We start from the raw sequence: 15,293 nt of genomic DNA on the forward strand, positions 1-15,293 counted from the left end.
ATACCTGATATAAATGACGAATTGATGGGTGCTGACGAGTTGATGGGTGCAGCACACCAACATGGCACAAGTATACATATGTAACAAACCTGCACGTTATGCACATGTACCCTAGAAGTTAAAGTATAATATAGAAAATAAAATAAAATAAAATAAAATAAAAAAAGAAAAAAGAAAAAAAAAAAAATTAGTCATATGTGGTGTTGCCTGCTTGTAGTCCGAGCTACTCTGGAGGCTGAGGTGGTAGAACCATTTGAGCCCGGGAGTTCTAGGCTCCAGTGAGCTTTGATTCTGCCACTGCACTCCAGCCTGGACAACAGAGGGAGACCCTGTCTCTATTTAAAACAAAAACAGACAAAACCCAGCTGTTCTCATGGGACTATTACATTTTTTAAAAATCTGCTTTAACCTCCTTCACAGTTCAAAGATCGTTTTTTCTAAGACAGGTCTTTCTTACATGGTTGTTTGACTGACTAGGCCAGTGATTTTCTAACATTTGGATTCCACTGATAAGTAAAACTGCAAAATACATTTTGGCAGGTGCCTAATGTTTTCAGTTCTTTATTTTCTAAATAAATTACCATTTGTTATTGTCATCATTTTGTGGAAGGAATGGGCATTTAAACATAAAACTCACAAGGATATATTTCAGAATAACTGGAATGAATGTATGATATTCATATTACATTCTTCTTATTTTTCCCATGTATTCCTTTAGGGCTATTGAGTAGCACTAAACCTAAGCTCTTCACTGTTGAAATTACCAACCATTGTTAGTTGGGTTTCTTTTTTTTCATTGATCTTTTACCACCTCTTTTTGGTGTTTTAAATTATAATTTTGATGTAGATTTTATGCTTTTAGTCAGGCAAAGACTGTCTCTAGGCAAGGAAATCCTATCACATAATTAGGAAACATTTGACAAATCCAAAGTCTGACAAGTGATAGTGATTTATCAAAAAGTTATTCAACACTTTTAACCATACCGACTATTATTGTAATTTTCATTTGTCTAATTCATACTCTAAATTTGCCCAAGTTATACTCTGTAGGGACTAAGAAGAAATAGAACTGAGGGAAGAAGGAATCAAAGCAATACAGAGAAAATGACTTGTTAAATAGATCTAGGAGTTAGTTGCAAAGGAAGTTTATTTTCAGGTTAGGTTAATTTAGCTCACTTGGTAGGAACTTAGAATTTTAGCAAAGAAAAAATTATACAGTTTGGAAAATGCATTTTGGGGTGACATTTAAAATATGTTTATAATTTTGCTTGTGAAATTTTCTATGTGCTTAGTGGACTTGTGAAAGAACTTTTAATACATATGTATTCATCTATATTTTTATACACAATTGTTCTTATCATTGGGAAAGGTCACTTGTTATTGAATACTTTGAAAGTAATGGTTTCAGTGTAGCTGCTGTGAGGAATAAAAAGGTGTCAACAGGTCCAAATCCTACTCTCAGAGAATTTACACTATAGTAATTAGTACATATGAAAGGACATGTAAATGTAAAAGATTGGCTAAAATATGGGCGGTTGGGAAGACCTCCCTGCCCTTACTGGGCCACATCAGGTTGACCTTCTCCAGTTGGGCTGTTCTCAATTTTCAAGATCTTCACACTTAACATTCACCAAAGTAGATGGCATGAGAAGCAGCTTCGCAGAACAGGTAGAGTTTAGGAAAATAATGACATTCATTTCAGACTAAGGGGACCTTACTATTATTGATTCTCTAGGCAACAATCTCAGTAGGAGTATTTTATGATGAGTTATAATATTAGCACATTGTAGACAAAATACAGTGTAATCCAAAATAATAATCCGAAAGAGACAAGTAATACATGTCAGAAAACCAGGTCTAATGTTTGTCATAGCTGGATTTTTGCAAGAAAGGAGTGTTTGACATGAGACGTCTGCAAGTTCATTTATTAAACTTTTTAGTTACAGTTTTATACATGGTTAAACTATAGTAATGTTCTTTTAGGTAAATATACTCTCTTTCTAAATATTAATCTTTACTTCTGTTGAAAATAGTTTTCTTCTAAATAAGTAAAGACTTAATTTGCTCCTATCAATATTATTGACATCATAGCAGAGCCCTAATAAATTTGGCCTATGGTATGGCGTCTAAATTATGTTCGGGGAAATGCAAGAATTAAAGGAAAAGACTGACGTTTCATAGATCCCCTAAAATATACATTATTGGAGACAGTTATACCATATGGGAAAAATTTCCTTTTTTGCACCTTTATTCTCCCTATTTATATACCTGTACCTTTCCTAGAGCTTTTTATTTCTCCATTTTCAAAGATAAATTAGATCTTGAACTGTTATTATTTTGACTTTTTATGCTTGGCTCTTTTCAATACTGAAAGCTATTTATTAACTTCATGTTATACATATGTCACTGAAGTCAGTTGAGTTACATTCAGTTTGGTGATGAAGAAGAATATAAGATACAATTTCTGTTTAAGAGAATATAATTGAAGAAAGGAGACATGCCTAAGTAAAACACTCAGAGAAGGAAACACAAAACAAGATATAATTACGTGCTCAAATGTGTGATATCATCAATTAAGAAAGAGAGGACACAGTAGGTTGAAGTGATCAGGAAAGGATGCTGGTGAATGTTAAGTGTGAAGATCTTGAAAATTGAGACTAGCCCAGGTGGAGAACGTCAACCTGCGAGACGATGTGGCCCAGTAAGGGCAGAGGCCAAGCCTGTTATGCTCACTGTTATATCTCTCTATATATAAATGTAATGGCAAATATGGTGTGTGGTACATAGTAGATGATCAACATATGACAAATAAATGAATGAATGGTCAGTTGCAGGCAAGAAAGTGAAAAGAGGGGCATTTACTGGAGTAAGCCCATTCTTGGTGGCTGGTGAGACAGTATTTTAGAGAGCCTGAGTGAGAGGCTTAACTTGGACTTGATACCATGTGAGGCATTGCTGAAGAGTTTTCAATGAGTGTATCATGGACAAAGTTCTATATTGGGAGAAATGGCCTGGTAACAATGTGTTTGTTGGTAAGTTGGTGAGTGAAAGATGCTGTGTAGAGTGTTCTGAGCCCGGATGAACAATAATGAACACTTTGGCTAGAGCTTTTCAATTGTCTTATAAATAAAGGACCACAAACACAAAAGAAAAAGGAAAAACTTTCTTAATCATTTATTCAATTATTAGACAGTTAATATTAACCTAGTGACTACTGTATGCAAGGACCTGATACTGGAGGAGGAGTCTCTACTGAGTTTTGAGTTAGGGATACCTAACTAGGAGTACTGGTAGAGATTAAATAAGATCAAATCTCTCAAATGCTTAGCAGAGTGGCCCATTAGCAAGCATTCATAAATGGTAGGTGCTACTATTATTATCCAGAGTATTTTACCCCAAAATTCTCTCTATAAGCCTTTCTCAAGACCTTTTTTATTTTTAGAGACAGGATCTTGCTTTGTCCCCCAGGCTGGAGTATAGTGGTACAATTATATCTCGCTGTGGCCTCAACCTCCAGGGCTCAAGCAATCCTCCCATCTCAGCCTTCTTAGTAGCTAGGACTACAGGTCTGCAATGCCACACTCAGCTAATTTTTAAAATTTTTGTGTAGAGACAGAATCTTGCTATGTTGCCTAAGCTGGTCTTCAACTCTCAGCCTCAAGCAATCCTCCTGCCTCAGCCTCTCATTCTGCTGGGATTACAGGAATGAGCTACCATGCCCAGCTATTGAAAGTTCTTATCTAGCCCCCAAATATGATATTTTCCTAAATCTCTGACTCCTAAAAAAAAACCAACAGCAACATTTTTAAAATTAGAAACTTTGAAATGTATGCAGAGTAGACCAAACAATATTAATAAGCCCTGTGTACCTATCTCTCAGCTTCTACAGATGTCAACTCGGCCCAGTCTTTTTTCCTCTACACTTCCATCCACTTTCTTCTTCTCAGGTATTATTTTGAAGCAAACTCTGGTGATCATGTAATTTCAACATGAATCCCTAATAGGTAAGTCTTTAAAGCATCACTATGATGGTGTTTTTTACTACATACTTACACTGACCAAGTTTTTCCTGAAAGCTTCTGGAATATTATATGGTAAAAAGGCCAGGAAATTTGAGAAACATAAAGCGACTGGGGACTCAAAGATCTTAAGATTAATTGTTGCAATGCATCATGAACAAAAACAGGAAATTTAGGTGAGAAAACCATTATGAGTGAGATAACTAAACATTTCATTTGATATGTATTAGTGATGTGGTGTCCAGAGGTAGATATAGTAGAGATAACTATTTTTTTTCATGAATGAACACCACATGGATGTTAAGTGAATAGAGAGTCTTTTAGTTCGACCATGAATTCTCCTCTCTCTTTTGTTTTCTTCTTAACTTCTGATCTCATCCTTCCTATGTCCCAGTCTTCAATTCTATATGGCCACTCCCCTTCATTCTCATACATTTTTTGGTATACTTTGTAACCTTACTTTTTTATTATGTTTGTTAGTATTCATTATGTTAAAAAGCTCATTTTCTTATTAAAAATCATTTTAGTCCTCTGGCAGTACTTAGAGACGGTAATGATTAGCTATTGGGTAGATATTGAAATGAAATGAATGATAGCTTTGTGATTTTTTTTTTTTTTTTTTCAGATGGAGTCTTGCTCTGTTACCCCGACGGGAGTGCAGTGGCATGTTATCAGCTCACTCTAACCTCTGCCTCCTGGGCTCAAGCGATTCTCGTGCCTCAGCCTCCTGAGTAGCTGGGATGGCAGGCACCAGCCACTATGCCCAGCTAATTTTTTTATTGTTAGTAGAGATGGGATTTCACCATGTTGGCCAGGCTGGTCTTGACCTCCTGACCTTATGTGATCTGCCAACTTCAGCCTCCCAAAGTGCTGGGATTACACGCATGAGCCACTGTACCTGGCCTTTAATAGTGATTTTAATGTAAGATATTTTTCAAAATAAAAGTGTAAAATAGTTTCTAGGTAAAATTTCATCCATCAAAGGAACACATAGATCAATGTCACTGATTCCTAAAATTAAATTAATGAAATTAAGTTAAATGTCATATTGTGAAATATGTATTTTTTAGTATAAAGCTCCTAAAATCCTTGGAATCTCCAGAATGAAAAGAGTGACTTTTGTGTGCTAATGTGGCCGATTGGCCTCTAGGTAGTTTGAGGATCTGGGCTTGTCACCAGAAAGACCAAGGCTTGATTAGAGGGTAGGGACTTTCAATCCCATCTCCCAACCTCCTGGGCTGAAGGTTGAGTTGATCACCAATGGCCAACGACTTAATCAATAATGCCTACATAGTGAAGCCTCCATAAAAATCCAAAAGGACAGGGTTCAGAGTGCTTACTGATAGCCAAATGCATGGAGGTTCCCAGTGTGCCCTAGAGAGGGCACGGAAGCTCTGTGCCCCTTCCCACATGCCTTGCTCTATGAATATCTTCCATCTGGCTCTTCATCTGTGTACTTTGTGATATCCTTTATCATAATCTGGCAAACACAAGTGTTTTTCCTGAGTTTTGTGAGCTTTAGCAAATTAATCAAACCTGAGGAGGGGTTGTGGGAACCCTGATTTTATAGCTGGTCAGGTAGAAGCACAGGCCACAACCTGGAGCTTGAAGTTGTCATCTGAAGTGGGGGATAGCCTTGTGGGATTGAGCCCTCAGCTTTGGGATCTGACACTCTCTGCAGGTGTAGAGTGTTAGAATTGAATTGAATTAGAGCACATCTAGTTGGTGTCTGCTGAAGAATTGCTTGGTGTGTGGGGAAACACTCCTACACATCTGGTGTCAGAAGTGTTGTATCGAGTGGTAAGAGAGAGCAGGAAATGCACTTTACGTTGGTTTTTCACATATCACAGGTAAACTAAATTAAAAACGATCATAAAAAACTTTAATTCTTTTTTTAAAAAAATTCTTTAGCTTTCAAAATATCTTTTTCTATTTCACTTTTGAAAATACTCTAAGCAATGTAGCTTTTAGGCTAAAACAGAGATTCTATTATTCTTTTTGATGCATGGGTATCATCATTTTAATGCTAATTTGGGTTATATGTATTCATGAAGAGTAAACATCAGGCTTGTTTTAGTGTCTGATTTAAGCCTGCAGCTGACTTTCACATCAGAATTGTAAACCCTGAAAACTAGAGATTTGTATCAAAAGTGGAGCTATATATGCCTAGGAATTCAGCTTTAAAACACACTGGTAATTATTAGCAATGGAATCCATGCTGTTAATATTGGACAATGTTTGAATGTTTTGTGATAACTTATAGGATTGATTACTCCAACCTTAAGTGGAAGCTTAGGAAGAAGAGCGCAAATGCTAAATCTTTGTGATAGTCCCTGGAGCTTCGTTTCAGTTTGAGGTTCTGAGTTATGTGGGGTCTCAATCTCTTTTCCTCCCCTGTTCTTTTCTGTGGATCATCATCATCATCATCATCATCATCATCATCATCATCATCTGTTCAGATATTGTCTGTTCAGAACTCACAGGTCCCCAGGGAGGAGAGAGAGGAGAGAGTCCTGTTATAAGCATGCTTGCTGCAAACCTTTCACCTTGCTGTCAAGGTGACAAATGTTTGTCCTTAAGGGAACACTAGAGGTTAAATCACCAATGTTTTTCTCACTTATCTTCTTTCCCATGCTATCCAAGCCCTTAGCCAAATCTGTAGCTAAAAGAATCACAGAAAATTAGGCTACTCTTAACCTTTATGGACCTTGTTCATAGAGATATGTTTTGTGCAGGCTTAAAGTCTTCACTATATTATATATTGCTGTCGAAGCAAATAGAATTTGCTAAAAGTACATATTTATTTCAAGGTTTATTCAGAAGGAAAAGATTTGGGAAAGAAGCATTTAAATTTTGAGAGTTTGGATTGGGAACTTTGCAAATACTACTGTGATAGGCAAGCAATAAGTTGTTTTTACAGCAGCGTGTGTTAAGGGTGTATACACCTTCACATAGAGAAACAGCAAAACTTGTGTGCACCCTGGAGATGAGAGTTGCTCTTGATTTTCTCATCTCTTTTTAGCCCATTTCATTCTATTCTCCACATAGTAGTTAAAATTATCTGGAAATATGTAAATTGATCGTGTCATTTTTCTGCTTAAAGTCCTTCAATGACTTTCTTGAGGTAAATACCAAAGTCCTTTATGTGGCTTAAAAGATTCTCTGTGGTCTATTTCTTGCCTGTCTCTCGAGCTTCATCCTGTGTCATCTTCTTCACCAACAAGGAATCTGCCATAAGGGCATGCTTACAGTCTCTCCAGTTCATGTATTCAACAAATAACTTTGCTGAGCCCCTACTGTATAGTGAGGCCATGAAAATGTATCAAACACTTATGGAGCTTACATTCTAGTGAGGGAATATAATAACTAAAATGTACACTTTTACAATGTTATGTGTGTGTATGTGTGTGTGTGTGTGTGTGTCTTATGGAGAATATAGAAATGAAGCAGGAAAGGGATAAAACTAGAGGGGTTGCATTTTATTGAAAGGTGTTAGGTGACAGTCTCATTTATAAAAGAATATTTGAGCAGAGGTTTGAAGGAGGTGAGAGAGCAAGCCATGAGGATATTTGGGGAAATGGTGTTTGTTTCGTATAGAGATAACTCAAAGCACAAAGGTATTGAGGTAGGAGAATGGCCAGAACAGAGAGGGCAATGAAGATGAATTCAGATATGTAATAAGGGTCCAGATTATAAAGTTAGGACCTTGTGGGTCATTGAAAAGATTTTGGCTTTAAATCCAAATGAGATAGGAAGACATTTGTAAGTTCTGAGTTCTTTTCTAATAGAGTGTTCAGAAAGACCAGATTCTCTTTCTGAATACTCTCCTGGTATGTAGTGCAGTTTCTTTAAAGCACCTATCAGAACTTTAAATAATTATTTGTGTAAATTTTTTTGATTCCTGTCTTCTATAACCAGAATATCACCAGGTTGTAAGTTCTTGGAGAGCAAGGGCCAAGGCTTATTGATATCCTAGCAGAGTTTCTCAAATGGTCAGGTGAAGAAATGAATGCGTTCATGCTTTCTAGCTAGCTCAGGATTTATTCTTTTAAACAACTCTATAAACATTTTTTTACCATATTAAATAAAAGTATTTTAAAGTGCATCATATACTTTTCACTCTTCTGAAATTCTCTGTGGTTTAACCTTTTGTTGGTGACCCTAGTTGGTCATCACTCCTTGACAAGCATACTAGGCATGACTGTCATGCTAACCATGCTGACTTCTAACCATGCTGAAGTGTTTGGAGTTTTTGCCTCCACACAGAGTGACTCCTATGCCACAGTGCTTTCTCAGTTAGATTGTCTTTGCTTTAATTTCTGGCATCTCCCTTGCTCTAAGGTAATCATTCTTACTCAGTCATTCAGCCAAGTGTCTGCTCCATGCCAGACACTGGACTAGGTTCTGAACATACCTGAGAATAGGTATAGTATTGCTGGGAGAGCAACCAATGTTTTTAAATTTCTCTAGACTTGGAAAGCAGTTTGTTGGAATTGGATTGAAAAAGGAATAGCTTCTGAGCAAGAGAGAGCCTGGGGAGCTTTCCTCACTATTTGTACAGTGCTCTTTGTGGCTGTGTACCTAACTAATTCGCAATCTATGATATTTCAAACTGGGTTGGAATAGGATTAAAGTTGATCATACATATTCATACTGCAAATAATTTTATGGTAGATATTTTTAATATACTTGAGAAATAAACTGAAAGTATACTTTATTGATTTAATTACAGATGAACTCTGCTAGTCTTGAATGAATTAATCTAGTCATTAAATACTATTGATTTCTTATATGTAAAGTATCATATAGCTTTCAAAGCACTTTTACATATTGTGGTCCTCAGATAAGGACCACAGCTCTCCTGTGAGGCAGGTACAGTATTGCTGAAACTGAATTTCCAATGAGACTGATTCTGGAGTCAGACTGCCTGTGTTTGTATCCCTTTACTGTGCCTCCATTCCCTGGATGAAAATATAATAGCAACTGTGTCAACCTTGTGGATGTTTGTAGGGATTAAATGAAGTACGTGGTGTTAAATATTCACAGAGCATGTAACATGGTAGTAAATACTCCATAAATATCAGCTGTTATTATTTTTGCCATTTAATAGATGATGAACTTGAGATTCAGAAAGATCAACGGGTTTGTCCAAGCTTATCCAGCTGATAATGAGGAGAATCACAACCAGAATCCAGTTCCTACTATTTCTTGACAGTCTACTTTCCATTGTCATGTAGCTGAAGGAATTCCATTTTAAACCAGAGGTTAGTTCAAGTTACAGAAAGTAGTAAATGTTTCTTTCTCTTAAAATGTTCCATAATTTGAACTTTTCGGTACTCAGTCCTGACTCACATTCTTTTTTTCTCAAGCTAATCCATATAAATGAGATTTTCCCTCTGTTTACCTCTTCATAAAGTTTAGCTTTTTATTTCCTGGAAGTAGTCCAAAAATTTGAATATCCATTGAATTATTAAGCTATCCTTCTCTTTAGAAATTGCTTAATTTTTTTCTATTGTTTGCTCAACAGTTCACTGTGTCTTATTTGCATTAGGAATGAGAATATTAATTCTGGGACTATTAAATTAAGATTTTAAGGAGGTTTCTGCTCCCCCATCTGACTTTTGCTTTTGTTTTGCCCAGCTTCCACTGTTGAGTATTTTACTTTCAGTAATGTATAGGTTTTTATAAAAGTCATGACCAGATGTCTGTGTAAGCTGTTAGGCAGTTTTCTCAGTAAGTTATTGTGGGTTTTTTTCTTTTTCTTTTCTTTTTTTTTTTTTTTTTTTTTTTGATGGAGTCTCACTTTTTCACCCCGTCTGGTGTGCAGTGGTATAACCTCAGCTCACTGCAACCTCTGTCTCCTGGGTTCAAGTGGTTCTCTGGCTTAGCCTCCTGAGTAACTGGGATTACAGACGTGTACCACCACACCTGGATAATTTTTGTATTTTTAGTAGAGACAGGGTTTCACCATGTTGGCCAGGCTAGTCTCGAACTCCTGACCTCAGGTGATCCTCTCGCCTTGGCTTCCCAAAGTGCTGGGATTACAGGTGTGAACCACAGTGCCCGGCATCTAAGTGAGCTCTGAACACTAGTGAACTCGATGTCAGTCCCTGGTGGAATCTTAAAATGGGCTAGAAGGGTTGTGGAAAAGCCTTATGTTTGGTTCTGGGTTGTCATATTTTTCAAGTGCCTACTTGGTGTCTTTTCGTGGGGGCACATGGGTGTGTTTGGATCACCTTTATTGGAGTTTTATTTAACGCTTATTTATCTAGACATCTCCTTTCATCAGCACAATGCTGTTGCTTCCTAGTCATGTTGAGGAGGGCCCTATGTGAGCTTTCTGGGAATTTGCAGCTTCCCCAAGGCTCTACCTGAGCAAGCTGTTGACTAGTCGCAGTGTTCTACGTTCTGGACATTTCTATTTCACCATCCCTTTCAAGCAGGGACCCTAGTATCTGACCTCCCCATCCTCCTCTTCTTTCATATCTTTCTGAATTTCTCTTCCTGCAGTTCAGAAGCATAGTGGGCTTGCTCCCTGGGCCATTAAAAGTTCCCTTGGATCATATCCTGAACTTCTCTTTCTTCATGGTCAGGGTTGATATTCAGCTCTACTGGATTTAACCCTTAATCTGTAATAGGAATTTAAGGACTCTAGAAAATCCCTTTCTCTGTCAAGGATACTGAGAATCTTTTTCAAGACTCTTTTCCCTCTAGGAACTCATCAGGTAAACCTTATATGACTCTCAAAACTGAATAACAACTTTGATGTGATAGACCATGTTTACCCTACTCTGGGTGACAGGCTTAATGGCTTAGCTTGAATGGAAAGTCTGCAAACGATAATATTTACAGTTGAATAAAAAAGCAAAAGATACAGTTTAATGTTTTCATAGTATTTCTGTTATAGGTTAGTTATTTAGTGAATCTTTAATTCATCCTGAGTAGTACATTAAAACTTATTAGGAATAAGAACCTGTAGCGAAGAAGCAGCTAGAAGGTAAAATACTGAAAATAGCAAGAATGAAGACAACAAAATGATTAAATATGAGTCAATGTTGATAGGTCCCTTTGATTTAGGGACATACAGCCTTACCTATCTCATTAGTATCTGAAGGTACTACAATATTATATGACAGAATGTAAAAGCATTTTAATATACAGTTTTGATTATAAGACATTAATAATTAAATTATGTGAAACCTATTTTTTTAAAAAAGCTAAAGAAGTAAATAATAATGTGTGTTTGAATGACACACTGAAAATAATTGGAATTAAAATGTCTTAGAATCTTAAAGAGGTCATCTTTAGCTATCTGAGAAAATCAGCTTATTTAGAAAAGCAGCTTATGTATTATTCTACCGTGATCCTAGATAAATGAAGGTTTTTCATATATATTTTTTTCCATATATATCAATTTTAAAGGATAAATGAAGTTTTAAAGGAATAGAGAAGTTTAGGAAGTCCTTCAGAATCTTTTCTAATTCAATATGGTTGAAATTTTAAAAAGTTTGTTTGTATAAGAAATATTTATTGAGCATTTACTGTGTGCCTGGAACTAAGCTAGACATTGGAAAGGGAGTGGTGAACAGCCAGATATGATCCTTTCCCAAATGAAATTTCCGTTCAGAGAGGGAAACAGACAACAGTTAGAATAATTACATTATAATTAAGTGCTATTCAGGAAATAAGCAGAGAGTAAGAACAATAGATAGTTCAGTTTTATTCTAGTTCTTCTCCCCCAACTGCTCCCCATTTCTCCTCCTGTTCTAAGATAATTTTTGTATCAGAGAACTCAGCCTTTAAATGTTTTGCTTAAATCATCCATATAAAATTGTGTAACACAGATAAAAAAATGTATAAACCCTTAAAAAATGTATTAATCCTTTGCTTAAATCCTCCATATAAAATGTGAGTCATTGACAGATTAGCTGAAGTCAAAATTGGCTGTTTATGTTGATATGCATAAAATTTAACTTAGGTCGTGTTAGGCGGGCTAAGCTAGAAAAACATCATTTTAATAACAAGCAATGTAACAATAACAAGCTCAGTAGGCATATTTGTATGCTTTATAAATGTTATCAGTCATTACAGTTAATGGCTTTCTTTCTTTGCACCCAAAACAGACACTCATTGCTGAGCAAGTAGATGTTGTTATTTCTGCTATATACAATTAATGCTAATGTTTGAAGGAGGTGTATGCTATAAAGAATGACAACATTAATTAGTAATTTGTTTTAAAATTATCTCTTGATAAGATAAAGGAAAATGCCTTTGAGAAAATCATGTGAATTATTCCCCATATCTTTTAGGCCAAGTAATTATATTCTATCACGTAATTTTTTTTGGCTAGATGGACAGAGTAAAGATAAAAGACCACTGTAGAGATAACAGCGTACTTCACAGCCGACCGAAGCAGGTGTTAGAAATGCAGATGAAGTGTATTGACTAAAGACTATACAAATTCGAAGTGAAAATGCCACTGGTCTGCATGCAGTGTTCTGCACATATGAAGTTTCAGGTAGTTAAATTATTCATTTTATTGTGTGAAATAGTTGAGGAGTTAAGGAAAAGGTGCCTTTTACATTTAAACTGTTATTTCCCTTCTTCCTTTTATCTGCACTTGACAAGCAAAATGAACTTGATTCTGTAAGTTTTATTCCAGCAAGTGCATGACTTACATCTCTATATTTTAAAAAGTACACCTAGAAACAGATTACCTATAGACTTCAGTGACAGTATAAAACAAGAGAAACTAAAAATTATTTTTCTTCTTCACTTTTAATATAATGGAAACCACTAAAGACAAATGAATGGGAAAGTAACTACCTAATGATCATTACTATCACCCTCACCATGAAATATTTTTCAAGTGCCTATATGTGCATTACTCTGTGCTGGGTTAGAAGATTTCAAAAAATAAGCCATTCTTTCTGTCTTATAATTCAAAAGTCATGAGTGTTTTATTTAAAGACAAAACAGATATTTAAAAATATTTAAATGGAATTTTAAAGCAGAGTCTTATTTTAAGGGAAATGTCACAATTCCTGAAATTATTTCATATCTAATTTGGCTCATTTTTTTTTTCCGTCTCATGGTCTGGTTGACCTTGCTATAGGGCACTACGGTGGTCTATAAAGGTTGATATGGGTATAAAAATACCTGCTTTTGGGGAACTCAGATCACTTCAAGACACCTAAGGAAGTTTGACGCATATTTAAAAGGAAGACAGAAGCAATCCTCGTTTTAAAGGTGAAGAAGGCCGGGCAAGGTGGCTCACACCTGTAATTCCAGTACTTTGGGAGGCCAGGCCAGGTGAATCATCTGAGTCAGGAGTTCGAGACCAACCTGGCCAAAATGGTGAAACCCCATCTCTACTAAAAAGAAAAAAAATACAAAAATTAGCCGTGCGTGGTAGCTCACGTATGCAATTCCAGTTACACGGGACGCTGAGGCAGAAGAATCGCTTGAACTGGAGAGGTAGAGGTTGCAGTGAGCTGAGATCATGCCATTGCACTCCAGCCTAGGCAACAGAGCAAGACTCCGTCTCAAAATAAATACATAAAGAAAGGTGAAGAATCTATGAACAAGCTATGCCTTAAAAGATCTTCTAAAACAACCTTCATTAAGATTCAATATTATGGAACTACTAAAATTTTGACTCAATGTACAAGTGTGTAGGTTTAAAATATTTTTCTTTTGGCTCTTAGGACAAAGGGCTTCAGAATCCAACAGACTTGGATTATAATCCATCCTTGGATGAATGCTAGTTTATCCATCCTTGATAAACTAGGTAACTTTGGACAGCTTATTATCCTTGATCCAAATTTCTCTAAATGTAAAATGAGGATAATAATAATACCTATTCTTAGGGATCTTTGTGATATTAAATTTAAAACAGTGGGCCTGGCTGACTGTGGGAAGTCTATGTGTGTCTACTTTCCTTTTTATTAGAGCAGTAGCTTTCCTTGCCTAAAATCCTGCCTGTGCTATATTCTCATTTTAATTTAATAGGACCATTTTAAAAGGTATAGAGCTGCATTTGAGTATTCATATAGACTTTTTGTCAGTTTTAGTTGGCTTTGTAGTTTGAGATTTGGGGAAGAGTTTTGAGATATATTGCCTTTAATTGACAGACTGATATAGAGAGAAAATTATTAGATTTGGGATCAGAATATCTTAGTTTATTTCCTGACTCTCTATTAATACTAATGTTAGGATTGTAGACAAATCATCTAACTCATTGGGTCTCTATTTTCTCATCTGTATTTCTCATCTATAGAAAAATAGTGATACCTTACCTTTCTAACCTTGTTGGTTAGAATCAGATGATATAACCAGTTGGTGAGAATCAGATGATATGATGTGTGAGAGATACTCTGTAACTATTAAATGGCCTTAAAAGCTAAGTGAACTGTTAACATCTGCAATTTATCATTATTGAATATATCATGTTTGTCTCCTTCCCATTGGAAGGCACAATTGTGCTATGAAATGTTAAGATTAATTGCTTATTTCCACAGCAAAGAATATAACTTTTTGTGATCCCTTAATATCTCGGCTATCTGTCATGTATTTGAGGCACTTATTACTTGGAAATGTGACTGGTTTAGACTAACTAGACTAACAGTGAGTCATATCCTAGATTGGGCATTTTGTTGTCCCAAAGAAAACAAGGTTCTGTTAACATATAAGAGGGTGGGAATGGCTATAAAGCAGGCATTTGACAGTCCGGCACAGTAGCTGTTTGTTTGAAGATTATCTTTGATTTTAGAATATGCTGTATTTGGATTTGAAGCCTAATAATTTGCTGTCTAACTCAGTTATGAAATTGATACCATTAAAAGTCTTGAACACATATAACTGTCCAACACAACATTAGTTCTACCATACATATTTATAGCTTAAAAATTTACATAATATATAGGACAACAGCTCTGTTTCTCAGGTTCTTGATTAGTTACCACAGCATGGCTTAACCCAGCATAAACTAATTTGTTTCTTATCAGTTCACAGATGTGTTATTCCCCCATTTTAAAGTTAAGGTATAATTTACCTAGAGTAAAGTTTGCCCTTTTTTAGTATACAGTTCTGTAAGTTTTGATAATTGTTTAATATATAATGATCACCATAATCAAGATGTAGAACATTCCATCACCTTCAAAGTTTCCCTGTGCCCTTTTGTAGGCAATGACTCTGCCCCCCTCCCTCCCAGCCCTTGGCAACCACTGATCTGTTTTTTTATCCCTTTAGTTTTGCCTTTTCCAGAACACCCTA

The 15,293-nt window shown here is 36.0% G+C and overlaps 1 protein-coding gene across 4 annotated transcripts in view; it reads left to right on the forward strand.

Moving 5' to 3' along the window:
- The window catches only part of SLC10A7 (solute carrier family 10 member 7), a 272,783-nt gene that overhangs the window by 108,093 nt on the left and 149,397 nt on the right, over nt 1-15,293 (forward strand). Inside the window, exon 6 of one of the 4 annotated variants that reach the window (XR_001887243.1) lies at nt 9,130-9,283. The exons of 2 other annotated variants lie outside the window; for them this stretch is intronic. Coding sequence is in view for 1 of the 2 variants with exons in the window: in XM_017881492.1 (XP_017736981.1) it covers nt 3,948-3,959 (12 nt within the window). In the remaining variant the exon portion in view is untranslated. Of the gene's footprint in view, nt 1-3,947; nt 3,978-9,129; nt 9,284-15,293 lie in introns of those variants that run through there. One more of the 4 variants, XM_017881492.1, reaches the window with a different exon arrangement.

This window comes from Rhinopithecus bieti, unplaced genomic scaffold (genome assembly GCF_001698545.2).
Source record: "Rhinopithecus bieti isolate Rb0 unplaced genomic scaffold, ASM169854v2 scaffold_12478, whole genome shotgun sequence".
In the NCBI taxonomy this organism is placed as follows: domain Eukaryota; kingdom Metazoa; phylum Chordata; class Mammalia; order Primates; family Cercopithecidae; genus Rhinopithecus; species Rhinopithecus bieti.